General features: G+C 44.3%; 1 protein-coding gene across 2 annotated transcripts in view; it reads right to left on the reverse strand.

The window, feature by feature from the left end:
• The window catches only part of MYO1F (myosin IF), a 427358-nt gene that overhangs the window by 79635 nt on the left and 330508 nt on the right, over nt 1-17215 (reverse strand). For both annotated transcript variants that reach the window (XM_073686285.1, XM_073686286.1), the window contains 2 exons: nt 4181-4279; nt 3957-4101 (listed from right to left, as the gene is read on the reverse strand). In XM_073686285.1, coding sequence (XP_073542386.1) covers nt 3957-4101; nt 4181-4279 — 244 coding nt within the window. The remainder of the gene's footprint in view (nt 1-3956; nt 4102-4180; nt 4280-17215) is intronic.

The following is a 17215-nucleotide window of genomic DNA, read 5'->3' on the forward strand; positions in this document are numbered from 1 at the left end:
AAATGGAGCAGAAAAATTATGTACTCTGGATTGCTTTTTAAGCAAATAATCAGGATTAAGATAAAAAAATAGCCCTGGCCCCTGATACCTGGGGCTATGTCTACAAATATATGTAATAGCAGGATCAGTCAGAATGTGCTATGGACCCTCTTGCACTATATGCACTGCAGTCTGCCACATACAATGCCTGCCTGCCTAACTCCTGCTATCACCACTGAATATATGCAGCTGGATTAGTCCTCAGAAGGACTGTTCATATATATATATATATATATATATATATATATATATATATATATATGTTGTGGAATACCTATACTAACTATAAAAAGCAAATCTCTCCCTGACTCAGCAGCAGCTCTCCCTACTCTGCCTGTTTCTGGTGGGTAGACTGCGACAAGCATAGCGCCATCTGGTCTTATATAGACCTGAGGACGCTGTGCGGCCAGCCAATCACTGTAATGCCCTCAACCAACGGCATTACAGTGAGTGGCAAGCAATCCCTGCATGGTCATTGACTCTCTAAAAAGCACCCAGTAATACTCGCCGAGCATGTTGAGCACAGTGATGCTCGGGTGAGTACTGAGTAGTGGCGAGCACATTCGCTCATCACTTCTCAAAATGTCACCCCAAAATGGTATCAGTAAAACTACAACATGGGTGCATAAAAGACTAACCCTCACACAGCTCCATTAATGGAAAAATAGCCACGTGAGGGTCTCAAAAATAGGAAACAGAAATTTTTTACAAAGTTCAGATTTTATTTAACCCCTTTCTAACATTGTGCATAATAATACGTCCTTGTGCCCTGGGCCTTATAGACCAGGTGCGTATTACGGCACAGCGATTGCACACAAGTTGTGCGGGCACAATCGCCACCGGGTGTCAGCTGATTCTGAGGAGCCAGGGTGTGGGAACACAGCAGCTGTAACCTCACCACAACTACCACCCTGAGCACCTCACAGCAGCATTTAGCGAGCGAGCAGAGGGACAGAAGCCCCTCTGCCCTTGGATAGGAGACCCCACGGGGTCTTGATCTTTGCCATGGTGACCAAATGTCATAATGACGACATCCGGGTCACCAGGCAGTAGCAAGCTAGTTTGGTTTTCCACTACATATGGGGTATTGGCATGTGGCATGCTCAGGAGAAATTACACAACAAATTTTGAGGTCCATTTTTTCCTTTTACCCTTGTGAAAATAAAAAAACTTGGGTCTAAAATAACATTTTTGTGAAAAAAAGTTAAATGTTCATTGTTGTCTTCCTGTGAAGCACCTGAATGGTTAATAAACTTCTCGAATGTGGTTTTGAGCACCCTGAGGGGTTCAGTTTTTAGAATGGTGTCACTTTTGGGTATTTTCTGTCATAAAGGCCCCTCAAAGTCAGTTTAAATGTGGTGGGGTCCCTAAAAAAATGGTTTTGTAAACTTCCTAACAAAAAAAATGTTGGTCCCAAAATTGTGCTGATGTAAGAAATGTTATTTATTAACTGTTTTGTGTGACGTATCGCTATGAGTTAAGGGTATGAAAATTCAAAGTTTGAAATTGTGAATTTTTTTACATTTTTGCAAATTTCCGATTTTTCACAAATAAACGCCAGTCATATCAAATAAATTTTACAACTATCATGAAGTATAATGTGTCACGAAAAAACAGAATCCATGGGATCTGTTGAAGTGTTCCAGAGTTATTACCTCATAAATTGACACTGGTCACAGTTGTAAAAATTACCCTGGTCATTAACGTGCAAACAGCCTTCAGGGGTTAAGCAATAAAACATAAGAAAACCTTTTCAGTTTAGTATCGCTGTAATAATCCTGACCTGAAGAATCCTTATATCAGGTCATTTTTACCACACAACGAATGCAGTAAAAACAAATATCAAAAACTATGGCGAAATTGCATTTTTTCCCCATTTCACCCCATTTTTTACACCTGTTTTTCCGTACATTGTATGATAAAGTGAATGGTGTCATTAAAAACTACAACTTGTTTCACGTAAAACCCCTTGTGACTATGTCAATGCAAAAAAAAATTGAAAAAAAAAATGATTGTTCTTGAAACAAGAAGAAATATACTGTAAATGAAATCTCTAAACCAGAAAATTGCCCAGTCATGAAGGGGTTAAAGAAACCTGACACTTCACAGACTTACTAAAAATCAATAAGGATATAAAAGGATCAACACCCAGTAAGAAAGATTGCAGAATCATCCCACTTCTCTATTCTCACTAGGTTTAACCACCAATCATCAATCACTGTGATGATGTTGGGGGGGAATGCAGGTTTCCTTTCACATGGGAAGGTTTGGAAATATGTAGCCCATGTTCCCACATTGTATAAACGCTGCATTTTTTTCTGCAGGTGTCTGCTCTAAAATATGCAACAGAAATTTGCTGATTATTGGGTTTTTGCTGTATGTTCATGCGTTTTTGGTGTAGAAACTGAACTTAAAAATTCATTTTTTTGCATGTGTTTTTCAGGCCCCCCTTGGAAGGCTATAAGTAAATTACTCCGACCCCCCCTAAAAAACCTTAAAGTGTCTTAAAGTGCACAAGGGGCATGAGTTTTTGTTGAACTGTTAAATGCAGTAAATGCAGCAGATTTTCTACAAAAATTGCAGAGAACATTGCCTTACAGAGTTCATGTCTGGAACAAAAAGGGGAACTACAAGCTGCTGGAAAGAAAAGAAGATGGCGATTTGCCTTAATAAGGTATATTACAAAGTTTATGTACTTTCATGATAGCTATAAGGGGTTACAGAATTATTTGGTGCACCTAGCATCGGTGTATGCGGAATCCCATGAGTAGCTCTGTCACAGAAGAACACGCGAATTCTTAAGAAGGTTACATGGTCGGGACACTTTTAATGATTTGCAATGAGCCTGGATGCTTCAGGTTTCGCTGATGTACATTAAAAGGGTTTTCCCATGAACAAAGTACATTTTAATCAATAGATCTTTAAAAAAATGTTCCTGTGCTGAGATAATCTTATAAATGTGCCCCTGCTGTGTACTGTGTAATGTCTGTGTCTGACCGTGCAGGAACATGGTCTGATCATACCACATCTCCTGGGCAGGGGAGGAAGCAAAAGAGTATACAGACATTACAGCAGGGGATCTCAGATGATTCTTTCTGTGAGGTAAAACATGTAGAAAAACAAGCAACAAAAGCTTTACCTCACAGAAAGCCCTAATCATATGCAAAGTTTACATTTAAAGCTTTGCATCCAATGACTCTCACCATTTCAAACATCATAAAATTGAAAATTACTTCAAAGGTCTTCATTATAGAAAGACCAGAACCTGTTTAGGCAAATGACAGTTTCATTTAAAAGTAAGTAAAATATTGATTGATATTGAAAATTGATAGATTTTACTGCAGTCAGGAACAGCTGAAAGCAGTTGATAAAAAGTGAAACGTAATAATTGATGAAACACATGGAATATATATGGACACATATTTTTATGCTGTAATACTAAAATATTGGAACATATCAAGCATGTGTTTTATAGATGAAATTTTCATTATAGTTTTTCCTATTAAAAGCCACATTGGGGCAGATTTATGAATCCTGTCTAATTCTTAGACAGTGCAAACACAGACAGGACAGTCTTAAAGTGCGCCAGATGTATCTTAATGTTTCATGCTGTTTAATAAATCTAATTTTAAGATTGTCTCAGCTAAATTTACACCTCCTAGATTACTTTGTGCCAAAAATTATTTGTGTTACAATTTTGATGTATTTTTTTTTTGTGCTCAGGGTCGCTTGCGAAGCCACCCTTTTTTCCTGCCCAACTATTCCCCTTTTTAGTGAGGTCACTTCCCCTTGTCCTACAAGGCACAAAAAGTGTCTACAACTCATAATAAATATGGTGTGATTCATGAAAAACATTTTTTTTGGTGAAAATTACATGATAAATCTCTATTATCAGAGTGTATACTATTACAGCATACCGATTCTGGATTTTTTACAAACACTTTGGTTTTCCCCATTTGGTACTGATCAGCATCCATATTCACAGATCTCAGGAGATGTTGTACCCCTTGTCGCTCTTCTCCTCTCCACCTTGGCCATGTTTCAGGTGTCAAGATGGCATACCTGAAAGGAAAATAGATTAATAATCTTATCTTTTATACAGTTATTTTCTGGGGACTTGATTGTTAATAGCATTTTTTACCTTTGCAAAAATTTATGAAAAACTCTTCGATAAGCAAAACCAGCACGACGTACTCGGATATTTTCTTTCAGACCCAGATATTCCACTTGATGTTTGACTCTAGAAAAAAAAAAGTATTAATTATTTTTTATATACAGTACAGACCAAAAGTTTGGACACACCTTCTCATTTAAAGATTTTTCTGTATTTTCATGACTATTAAAATTGTACATTCACACTGAAGGCATCAAAACTATGAATTAACACATGTGGAATTATATACTTAACAAAAAAGTGTGAAACAACTGAAAATATGTCTTATATTCTAGGTTCTTCAAAGTAGCCCCTTTTGCTTTCATGACTGCTTTGCACACTCTTGGCATTCTCTTGATGAGCTTCAAGAGGTAGTCACCGGAAATGGTCTTCCAACAATCTTGAAGGAGTTCCCAGAGATGCTTAGCACTTGTTGGCCCTTTTGCCTTCACTCTGCGGTCCAGCTCACCCCAAACCATCTCGATTGGGTTCAGGTCTGGTGACTGTGGAGGACAGGTCATCTGGCGTAGCACCCCATCACTCAAACAGCCCTTACACAGCCTGGAGGTGTGTTTGGGGTCATTGTCCTGTTGAAAAATAAATGATGGTCCAACTAAACGCAAACCGGATGGAATAGCATGCCGCTGCAAGATGCTGTGGTAGCCATGCTGGTTCAGTATGCCTTCAATTTTGAATAAATCCCCAACAGTGTCACCAGCAAAGCACCCCCACACCATCACACCTCCTCCCCCATGCTTCACGGTGGGACCAGGCATGTAGAGTCCATCTGTTCACCTTTTCTGCGTCGCATAAAGACACGGTGGTTGGAACCAAAGATCTCAAATTTGGACTCATCAGACCAAAGCACAGATTTCCACTGGTCTAATGTCCATTCCTTGTGTTCTTTAGCCCAAACAAGTCTCTTCTGCTTGTTGCCTGTCCTTAGCAGTGGTTTCCTAGCAGCTATTTTACCATGAAGGCCTGCTGCACAAAGTCTCCTCTTAACAGTTGTTGTAGAGATGTGTCTGCTGCTAGAACTCTGTGTGGCATTGACCTGGTCTCTAATCTGAGCTGCTGTTAACCTGCGATTTCTGAGGCTGGTGACTCGGATAAACTTATCCTCAGAAGCAGAGGTGACTCTTGGTCTTCCTTTCCAGGGGCGGTCCTCATGTGAGCCAGTTTCTTTGTAGCGCTTGATGGTTTTTGCAACTGCACTTGGGGACACTTTCAAAGTTTGCCCAATTTTTCGGACTGACTGACCTTAATTTCTTAAAGTAATGATGGCCACTCGTTTTTCTTTACTTAGCTGCTTTTTTCTTGCCATAATACAAATTCTAACAGTCTATTCAGTAGGACTATCAGCTGTGTATCCACATGACTTCTGCACAACACAACTGATGGTCCCAACCCCATTTATAAGGCAAGAAATCCCACTTATTAAACCTGACAGGGCACACCTGTGAAGTGAAAACCATTTCCGGTGACTACCTCTTGAAGCTCATCAAGAGAATACCAAGAGTGTGCAAGGCAGTCATCAAAGCAAAAGGTGGCTACTTTGAAGAACCAAGAATATAAGACATATTTTCAGTTGTTTCACACTTTTTTGTTAAGTATATATAATTCCACATGTGTTAATTCATAGTTTTGATGCCTTCAGTGTGAATGTAAAATTTTCAAAGTCATGAAAATACAGAAAAATCTTTAAATGAGAAGGTGTGTCCAAACTTTTGGTCTGTAATGTATATATATCTCCAACATATTCCATAGCATTTTACAATTCTAAGCATACATGTACAAGCAATATTGGACGTTACAAAGTAACACATATCTCAACAATTCAAACAAGAGGCATGAGGGCCCTGTTCGCAAGAGCTTACAATCTCTAAGGAAATAGGGATGACAAAACATTCATGTAAAGCTACATGAACCAGTCACCAACCAGTATCTCTGTATGTACAGCTACAAAGTGATACTGAGTGTATGGAGGGAATTGATGAAAGATGAGACCAGATTCTCAGGAAAAATGGTAGGGGGTGGTGGGAATAGACTGTTTATAGTCCTGCCTCCAAAAATGTTTTTATAGTGCACCACTTAAAATTGTGTAAAATAGGGAATAATCTGATTGTGTAGACTAGAGCATTCTAGAGGACTGGTGCTCCACAAGAAATGCCTTGGAGTGGCAGGTTCAGATTATCACTTGTCCTGATAACCAATTAGTGCATATCACTTCTAGACAATAAGATAACATCACAACCCAGTGTTACGATACTGGCGTAGTACTGCTGGAAGCCAGTGGCCGAAGGAGCACAAGCTGGAACAGCAAGCGGTAGTAGAAGTTCTTGGAGATAGCAAGGAGTTCTAGGAAACAATCCGCAGATGAATTAGAACAGTCTGGGTAAGAATGTTCAGGAGCTGGAGACTGAAGCTAAGCTACCAGCTAGACACTATACTCAAGCAATAAGTGAGAGATCCATGCAGCTTTAAGTAGGCCCAAACAGGAAACAAGATGGATTCCATAGATTCAGAATCCGTCATCTTGGAAAAGGGCAATTGTAGAACACAACAGCAGCCTCCAGTGGTAAGAAGTAAAACTGCAGCACAATTATTAAAGTGAACAATAGCGGCCACTAGTTCCTGACAAAATTCCTATTCCAAGGTTTAAGAAGGACATATGCTATAATGCGTTAAAAAATTAATTTTTATTTAAAATATATTTAAAAATACCGTAAAAAGCAGGGAAAAACCTGAGCTACCACACAAAATGTGGAATAGTACATATAAAGCAGTTTGTGTGTCTGTTACGATACTGACGAAGTACTGCTGGAAACCAATGGCCGAAGGAGCACAAGCAGGAACAGCAAGCGCTAGTAGAAGTTCTTGGATAAAGCAAAGGAGTTGTAGGAAACAATACGTAGATAAATAAGAACTGTCTGGGTAAGAATGTTCAGGAGCTGGAGACTGAAACTAGGCTAATAGTTAGACACAATACTCAAGCAATGAGGGAGAGTTATATGTGGCTTTAAGTAGGCCCAAACATGAAACAAGATGGATTCCGCAGGTTCAGAATCTGCCATATTAGGGCAGCACGGTGGCTCAGTGGTTAGCACTGCAGCCTTGCAGCACTGGGGTCCTGGGTTAAAATCCCACCAAGGACAACATCTGCAAGGAGTTTGTATGTTCTCCCCGTGTTTGGGGGGTTTCCTCCGAGTTCTCCAGTTTCCTCCCACATTCCAAAGACATACTGATAGGGAATCTAGATTGTGAGCCCCAGTGGGGACAGCGATGATAATATCTGTAAAGCGCTGTGGAATATGTTAGCGCTATATAAAAATAAAAATTATTATTATTATATTAGTAAAGGGAAATTTCAGAACACAACACAACTTACCAGTGGTAAGGAGTGGAATTGCAGCACAATTATTAAAGTGAACAATAGCAGTCACTAGTGGTCAAACTGTAGAAGGACAACAGGAATTCTGACAGTGGCTTAAAAATACCTAAACCCAGTGGAGACTGGAGCTGGAGTGGTACCTGGATCGTCAGAGAAAGAATTAAGGACAACCGGTTTGAGGAGAGACAAGTGAAAGGAGTTGGGAATCCGTAAGGAGGCCGGGAGTTTCAGCTTGTAAGCCACCAGATTAATTTGGTTCAGAATCTCGAATGGACCGATGAAACACGGACCCAACTTGTAAGATGGTATCTTAAGACGAACATATTTGGAAGAAAGCCAGACCTTGTCTCCCGAACGGAATAGAGGCGGATCCAGATGTCTATTATCAGCATACTTCTTCATCCGCTCCGAGGACTGAAGAAGCGCAGATCTAGTATCTTCCCAAATTGCCGAAAATTCGCTGACGAGAGACTCCGCGGAAGGATTGTCCACTGAAGAGGAGACGGGAAACGGAATCCGGGGGTGTTGACCGTAAACCACAAAAAACTGAGTTTTAGCAGAATACTCGCTCTCATGGTTGTTATAGGAAAACTCGGCCCAGGGCAGGATCTCAACCCAATCGCTATGGTGAGCGTTGACAAAATGTCAAAGAAAACTGGTGAGGATTTGATTGATGCGTTCCACTTGGCCATTGGACTGAGGATGACAGGCCGAAGAAAAATCCAAGGAGCAATCCAGCAGCTAGCACGTGGCTCTCCAGAAGTGCAAAGTGAATTGAACTCCGCGATCCGAGACAATGTGGAGGGGTAGGCCGTGAAGACGGAAGATGTGACGGATGAAGTCCTTAGCCAGCACCGGTGCAGATGGAAGACCAGGCAGGGGAATGAAGTGGGCCATCTTAGAAAAGCGGTCAGCGACCACCCAAATGACCGTACAACCGGCAGAAACAGGGAGATCCGTGATGAAGTCCATTGCAATATGTTGCCACGGAGCGGAAGCGACGGGAAGAGGAAGAAGACGGCCGGCTGGGAGGTGCCTAGGTATCTTGTTACGGGCACAAGAGGAACAAGCCGTGACAAATTCCGCAACATCCTTGCGCAGTGTGGGCCACCAATAATGTCGGGCAATGAGCAGAAATGTCTTCCTCTGGCCGGTGTGACCAGCCAGTTTGGACGAATGGCCGCACAGTAAAACCTTCTTCCGATCCTGAACCGCTACAAAGGTTCAGGTCAAACGGAGCAACAGTCATTATTTTGGAGGGGTCAGTGATATGTAGAGGCTCCTCCTCCTGGTCGGTAGACAAAAATAAATGGGATAGTGCATCGGCTTTAATGTTCTTGTCTGCCGAGTGGTAGTGAAGAGTAAAGCAGAATCGAGCGAAGAATAGTGACCATCTGGCCTGACGCAGGTTTAGTCTTTGGGCATTCTGCAAATAAGCGAGGTTTTTATGATCAGTGTAGATGACCACCGGGTGCAGAGCCCCCTCCAGCAAGTAGCGCCACTCCTCCAGCGCTAATTTGATGGCCAGCAGCTCTCGATCTCCTATGGAGTAGTTGCGCTCGGACGAGGAGAAGAGCTTGGAGAAGAAGCCGCAGGTTACCATTCTCCCGGACGAGGATTTCTGGGTGAGCACTGCTCGGGCCCTGGAGGAGGAGGCATCGACCTCCAGGAAGAACTGCTTGATGCAATCCGGACGGTGTAGCACTGGAGCGGAGGAGAAGGCTTGTTTTAGGGAGATGAAGTCTTTCTCTGCCTCGGAAGGCCACTCCCTGGGATTTGCTCCTTTACGGGTGAGAGCAGAGATGGGAGCAGTCCGGGAAGAAAAATGAGGAATGAAGAGGCAGTAATAGTTCGCGAAACCCAGAAACCGTTGAATCGCCTTCAATCCCTCCGGTTGGGGCCACTTTAAGACGGCAGACACCTTCTCGGGATCCATCCGCAGACCGGTCTCAGAAATGATGTAACCAAGAAATGGTAAGGAGGTCTGCTCAAAGAGGCATTTCTCGTATTTAGCATACAGGCGATTCTTCCGGAGCCTCAGCAGAACCTGACGAACATCCCTCCGGTGTGAGGGCAGATCCGGGGAGAACACCAAGATGTCGTCCAGGTACACCTGTTACAACTCTCCTGTTAGGTTTTTTTTAGTTTGCTGGTCACATGACCAGTTTTGCCTATTTAATCCGGCTCCGCCCTCCTGGCATTGCTGGACTTCATTTGTATTTACTACTGTTGAGCTAGCTTGGTGCTCTGTTGCCGTTCTCTGTTAGTTTTGCTAGGTTTTCTGACCTCTTTACTTTTTGTTGTGTGTTTGTCTTTGACTGCTACGATTTCTGCTAGGAGGTGTCCAACTTTTCCCAGTCCCTAGTTCTTGTAGGGATTCCTCCCTCACATCTATAGGTCTTCGCACAGACTAGCCGAGGACTTTAGCGGGTCTGATCGCAGGATCAGGTTCCCCGTTACATCTTAGGGATCTAGTTTAGTTCTATTGTAGGGACAGATCTCCTGTCTTTCCTTAGTCTCTGTAGCAGATCATAACAGTAAGTCCAGCCTTAAAAAAAAATAAAAAATAAAAAGGGAAATTTCTCTAAGGAAAGACCTCCAGTTTTCCATCATGGTCTCGGTGCAAGATTTGGCTCAACGCTTGCAGGGACTCTCTCTGGAGGTGGCCAGGCTCCAACAACACGTGAGTAGCTGTTCTGGAGCGCATTTTGTGGAAACAAAGGCACGTCTGCCTGATCTATTTTTTGGCGAACAACAAGATTTTTTTTCTTTTAAAAATGCTTGTCTGTTGTATTTTTGTTTGAGACCCGGATCCTCTGGTGATGAATCACAGCGCATAGGGTTCATAATGTCACTTTTGCACAAAGATCCTCAGGGATGGGCCTTCTCTCTCCAACCTAGTGATCCGTGCTTTAGATCAGTGGATAGTTTTTTTTCTGCTTTGGGTTTATTGTACGATGATCCTGATCGTGTCTCATCTGCTGAGTCTGAATTAAGACGTTTGAGGCAGGGATCAGGTAATGTGGAAAAATATTGTTCTCACTTCCGTCGGTGGTCTGCCCAGGTGGGGTGGAACGATTCAGCTTTGAAAAGCTTGTTTCTTGCAGGACTAGGTGAAAGGGTTAAGGATTTACTGATTGCTTATCCCACACCTGGAAACTTGCAGGAGGCAATGCAATTAGCTATACGGGTGGACAGGAGACTGCGTGCAAGGGTTAATGAGAGCAAATCCTCTGCTATGTCAGCTTCGAGTCCTGAGAGGTTCAGTGCTGACAATGGTGAGCCGATGGAAATTGGGGCGATGACACCCCGCTCTCAGGAAAAAGACCGCCGACTTTCTGAAGGCTTGTGTTTCTATTGCGGAAATTCTGGTCATTTTATTAAGAGCTGTGTGCTTCGTATGAAGAAAGAAAAAAAAATGGTCAGTCATGCCCGTATTGCCTGTTTAAATTCTAAGGGAGTATTCCTATCTGCCACTACTGCTGCTCAGGATGAATTAATTGAATTTCGGGTATTTGTGGATTGTGCATCTACTCTGAATGTGATTGATGGGGGATTCTTGGAAAAACTTAGATTAGAACCTAAAACTTTGTCATCCCCTATTGCTGTGGTTTCTGTCGATGGCTCTCCCTTGAAGAGTGTTACTCACAAGGTCTGTGAATTTCCCCTCACTATTAATGGTATTCATCAAGAGAATTTGGATTTGGTGGTATTGGATAATTTGCCTTCTCCAGTAATATTGGGGTTACCCTGGTTAAAATTGCACAATCCTGTACTGGATTGGTCTACCAATGAAATTAAGTCCTGGAGCCCTAAGTGTTATGACAAGTGTTGTAATGGGCGCATTGCTGCTGTGGATAGAGGGGAATTGCCTGTACCTATTCAGGATTTTTGGAGAGTTTTTTCTGAGGAGGAGTCGCAGGTTTTGCCTCCCCATAGAGACTATGATTGTACCATTGAATTTGTCCCTGGAGCGACTCTTCCTAAGAGTCGTTTATTTAATCTTACTATTCCTGAGAGAAAGGCTTTGGAGGAATACATACAGACAAGCTTGGCCGCTGGTCACATTAGGCCTTCCAAGTCTCCTGTGGCTGTTGGATTTTTTTTTGTAAAAAAAAAAAGATGGCGGTTTACGTCCTTGTCTGGACTTTCGTGAGATTAATAAAATTACTGTACGCAATCCTTACCCACTGCCATTGATTCCTGATTTATTTAACCAGTTAGTGGGGGCCAAGTGGTTCTCTAAAATTGATCTCCGGGGGGCATACAATTTGTTGCGCATGAAGGAGGGTGATGAATGGAAGACTGCTTTTAACACTCCTGTGGGTCATTTTGAGAATCTGGTTATGCCTTTTGGTCTCACCAATGCTCCAGCATTTTTTTCAGAATCTTATTAACGATATCCTTAGACCTTTAATCGGCAAAAATGTGGTTGTGTATTTGGATGACATTTTGATTTATTCGCCTGATCTGGAGTCTCATTGGCGGAGCGTACGTGAGGTATTACAGTTATTAATGGACAATTCGCTTTTTGCTAAGCTGGAGAAATGTGAGTTCGCTGTACAGAGAATTAGTTTTTTGGGCTACATTATCTCCAGTGAAGGTTTTGAGATGGACCCGGTTAAAGTTCAAGCTGTGCAGGAATGGCCTAGGCCTATTGGTTTGAAATCGATACAGAGGTTTTTGGGTTTCGCCAATTATTACAGAAAATTCATAAAATTTTTTTCTATTATTGTCAAACCGCTGACCGATCTCACCAGGAAAGGTGCTAATGCGGTTCAGTGGACTTCTGAGGCCATTGAAGCTTTTGTGTTTTTAAAGGAGAGGTTCACCTCTGCTCCCATCCTTATGCAGCCTGATGTGACTAAGCCGTTTTTGGTTGAGGTTGATGCTTCTTCGGTGGGGGTTGGTGCGGTGTTGTCTCAGGAAAACAAGGATGGAGTACATCCCTGTGCCTTTTTTTCAAAAATATTTTCCGAGACTGAACTTAATTACGATATTGGTAATCGGGAATTGCTGGCGATTAAACTCGCATTTGAACACTGGCGTCACCTCTTGGAAGGTGCTGATTTTCCCATTCAGGTTTTCACTGATCATAAAAATCTGATCTATCTTGATGCTGCCAAGCGCTTGAATGCCCGTCAGGCTAGGTGGGCACTTTTTTTCTCGCGGTTTAATTTTTCCGTTACTTACATCCCGGGTACCAAGAATGTTAAAGCGGATGCTTTGTCTCGCAGCTTTTCTCCCATGGTCGTTGTTGAGGAGGAAGAGGAGACCATTTTACAAGAAGGTGTTGTGATTGCTGCTTTGGACTCCATTTTGGAGGATGAGATTCTTAAAGCACAGGAGAATGCCCCATCTAACACTCCCCATGGGAGGTTGTTTGTGCCTAGGACCTTTAGGAGAGATTTGTTTGTTGAGTGTCATGAGTCTCGGTTGGCAGGTCATCCAGGAATTTCTGAGACCAAGAGACTTGTGGGTCACAGTTTTTGGTGGCCTGGATGGCAGAAGGAAGTCATTAAGTGGGTGCGCCAATGTACTGTGTGTGCTAGATCCAAGTCTTCGCATGCTCCTGCTGCGGGGTTGCTTTGCCCTCTGGAGGTTCCTAGTGCTCCTTGGACACATCTGGCTATGGACTTTATTACTGACCTTCCTCCCTCTGAAGGTTTCACGGTCATCTGGGTGGTCGTGGACCGTTTTAGCAAGATGTGTTACTTGGTTCCCTTTATCAAACTGCCTTGCGCTAAGACACTCGCTAAGGCCTTTGTCAAGGAGATTGTCAGACTACATGGTGTTCCTACTGACATTGTTTCTGATAGGGGACCTCAGTTCGTGGCTCGTTTTTGGCGTGCCTTTTGTGACAGGTTGGGAGTCCATTTGCCGTTTTCATCCGGATATCATCCTGAGTCTAATGGCCAGACAGAAAGGAAGAACCAGGATGTTGAGCAGTTCTTGCGTTGTTTTGTGGCAGACAATCAAGAGGGGTGGTCTGAGTTTCTGCCACTTGCTGAATTTGCTCTTAACAACCATACATCCTCTTCTGCTGGGTGTTCGCCTTTTTTTTGTTGTTCTGGGAGACATCCGTCTTTTGGGTCATTCTCCAAATTGGTTTCGGCTGTGCCTGAGGAGGAGAGTTTTTCCGGTGATTTGGAGAGAGTTTGGACGGATGTGCGTGGTAATCTTCAGGAGGCTAACAAAAAATCTAAGAGGTACTTTGATAGGAAACGGCAAGAGGTTTTGTTTGCTGTTGGTGACATGGTTTGGTTGTCCTCTAAGAATCTGCGATTGAGGATTCCTTCTAAAAAATTGGGTCCCAAGTTCGTAGGGCCCTTTAAGGTGCTTCAGATAGTTAACCAATCTGCTGTTAGGCTGGAGGTTCCTACGTCCTGGAGGATTAATCCGGTGTTTCATGTTTCTCTGTTGAAAAAAGCTGATGTGTCGGATGGTGACGCCTCTGCCACTGTTCCTCCGGTGGTGGAGGACGGGGAATATGAAATTTCCCGCATCCTAAATTCTAGACGGTATAGAGGGAGTTTGCAGTATCTCGTCGCTTGGAAGGGTTTCGGACCTGAGGATAACTCATGGGTGAGTGCGGATGATGTTTCTGCTTCCAGACTTGTCCAAGCGTTTCACAGGAGGTTTCCTGGTAAGCCTGGGCCTAGGGGACCCGGAGGATCCTCTTAGAAGAGGGGGTACTGTTACAACTCTCCTGTTAGGTTTTTTTAGTTTGCTGGTCACATGACCAGTTTTGCCTATTTAATCCGGCTCCGCCCTCCTGGCATTGCTGGACTTCATTTGTATTTACTACTGTTGAGCTAGCTTGGTGCTCTGTTGCCGTTCTCTGTTAGTTTTGCTAGGTCTTCTGACCTCTTTACTTTTTGTTGTGTGTTTGTCTTTGACTGCTACGATTTCTGCTAGGAGGTGTCCAACTTTTCCCAGTCCCTAGTTCTTGTAGGGATTCCTCCCTCACATCTATAGGTCTTCGTACAGACTAGCCGAGGACTTTAGCGGGTCTGATCGCAGGATCAGGTTCCCCGTTACATCGTAGGGATCTAGTTTAGTTCTATTGTAGGGACAGATCTCCTGTCTTTCCTTAGTCTCTGTAGCAGATCATAACAACACCACCACGCAGGAATACAGGAGATCTCGGAAGATGTCGTTAACTAGCTCCTTGAAGACGGCTGGAGCATTACAGAGACCGAAGGGCATCACGCGGTATTCATAGTGACCATCCTGGGTGTTGAATGCCGTCTTCCACTCGTCTCCCTGGTGAATCCGGACCAGATTGTACGCCTCCCTGAAGATCGAACTTGGTGAAGATCTTCGCGCCTTTTAGGCAGTCAAACAACTCTGAGATTAGAGGCAGGGGGTACTTATTTTTGATGGTAATCTGGTTTAGATCCCTATAGTCAATCCAAGGACGAAGCTAGCCGTCTTTCTTCTTGACGAAGAATCCTGCTCCAGCCGGAGAGGTGGATTTCTGGATAAATCCCCTAGCAAGATTTTCCTCAATGTATTCAGACATAGCACGGGTCTCGGCCAACGACAACGGGTAGATTCGCCCGTGAGGAGGTGAAGCACCAGGTATTAGGTCGATGGGGCAATCATACGGCCTATGAGATGATAGTGTCGCAGCCTCCTTTTTGTCAAAGACGTCCACATAGGACCAGTAGGGTGTCGGCAGGCCAGGTAGGTTAGACGGGGGTCGAGCAGGACGAACCGGAACCAGACAGGATTCATGGCATTCCTGACCCCAACGGAGCATTTCACCAGATCTCCAATTCAGGATGGGCTCATGTCTCAGTAATCAGGGCAGACCAAGCAAGAGGGGATGAGAGAGACCAGACAACACATGAAAGGAGATCTTCTCCGAGTGCAGCATTCCCACCTGAAGATTTACAGGCTCAGTGACCAGCTAGATGGTTTCCGGAAGAAGCTTCCCATCCACTGAGGAAACCGCCAAAGGTTCAGCCAGATGTATGGTAGGAATCTGATAACGCTCCACAACGGGCTATTGAATGAGATTCCCTGCGGCTCCAAAATCCAGAAAGGCAGTCTCGAAGAAGCGGGTCTCACCACTGGTGACAGAAATGGACAGAGTCAAGGATGGAGAGGAAGACCTCTTGCCTAGGACGACCTCTCCGAGCGGTCCTAGACACTGGAGTTTCCCGGTCAATTTGCATTGGCTCTGGAGAAGACACCCGGGGGATGGCTGGTTGCAAGACATGCCTTTTGGAAGGTTGAAGCGAGACGCAGAAGTCTTCTCTCCCGGGTCGTCTCCTTAGCACGTTCCAGAAAGCGGATGTCGATCCGGGTAGCTAAAGACACCAGGTCGTCCAGGGTGGAAGGTATGTCTCGGCCGGCTTGCTCATCCTTGATCTGTCTAGAAAGGCCCTCCCAAAAGGTGGACACCAGTGCCTCATTATTCCAGGCCAGTTCAGATGCGAGGGTGCGGAAACGCACGGCATACCGTCCCACAGAAAGACTCTCTTGACTGTTTTGGAGAAGTGAGGAGGCTGTAGAAGATCTTTGTCCAGGTTCATCGAACACCTTCCGGAAAGCCGCGAGGAAAGCCTGGAGATTGGAAACCAGAGGATCCCCTCTCTCCCACAGAGGGTTAAGCCACGCCAACGCTTCTCCGGTGAGGTGAGACATAATGAATGCCACCTTGGCCCGGTCGAAGTTCAAAGTGCAGCGTGCACTGATTTATGAAGCCCCGACATAGGACAGGGTCACCATCGAAACATGGAGGCGCAGAAAGCCAGGGTCCAAAGCCGGGTGCCACAGTGCCACAGGGTAGAGGTGCCGCCGGAGTGGGTGCCACTCGATTAGAGACGGACACCGTCGGAGTAGACAGCGTGTCCAGGTGGGAGTTGACTGTCAGCAGATAGGACAGGATAGTCTCCTGTTGGGATCTCTGACGAGAGACCTTCTGGTACAAGTCAGAGAGCGAAGGAGCCTGGGAGCCACCGGATTCCATGGCCTGTGCAAACTGTTACGGATCCGGGTGGTGGAACCTCTGATGCAAGGAGGGACCGGAGGGGCGTAACTAAGTGCCTACTCGGACCGACCCAGGTCACACGGCGGCTTAGTCGACTCAGGGAGGGACTGGGCAGGTGAACCAGGTGCCACTCTGGGACCGACCTTGTGTGTGAGCAGGTGACTCCCATGGGTCAGATAAACAGGAGCTGACCGGCACAGCGGATGAGCACCGCAGGTAGGCTGCCGGGTGATCCGGGTAGACAAGCAGGCGGATACAGCGGATAGCCAGATGGGTACACAGGGTAAACGAGAAGGCGGGTATGGCAGGTAACTTGGTAGGTGCTCTCTATGTCTCTGTAGTTTTGATCCCTTTTAATATCCTAGGTGGGTGTTGTTTTTAATTCTGGTATTTTATTTGGTTTTACTCTTCTTTCTATTTTATCTTTGTGCTCCTTAGATATTGTAGCATGATTTTCCAGTATATCTGCCTAATCACGGACAATGTGGACATCATACCTTGGATCCTGTGAGGTCTGACACAATCTGGGACCCGGATACAGAATAGGGCCACTTTGGTTTGCAAAATTGACATCATTGCTTTCAAATCACATCAGTTGCCAGGATCCTTTTCTTCATTTTCTTTATTTTCT

The sequence above is a fragment of the Phyllobates terribilis genome, unplaced genomic scaffold, assembly GCF_046119375.1.
Source record: "Phyllobates terribilis strain yellow unplaced genomic scaffold, ASM4611937v1 Scaffold_1__5_contigs__length_1240528914, whole genome shotgun sequence".
In the NCBI taxonomy this organism is placed as follows: domain Eukaryota; kingdom Metazoa; phylum Chordata; class Amphibia; order Anura; family Dendrobatidae; genus Phyllobates; species Phyllobates terribilis.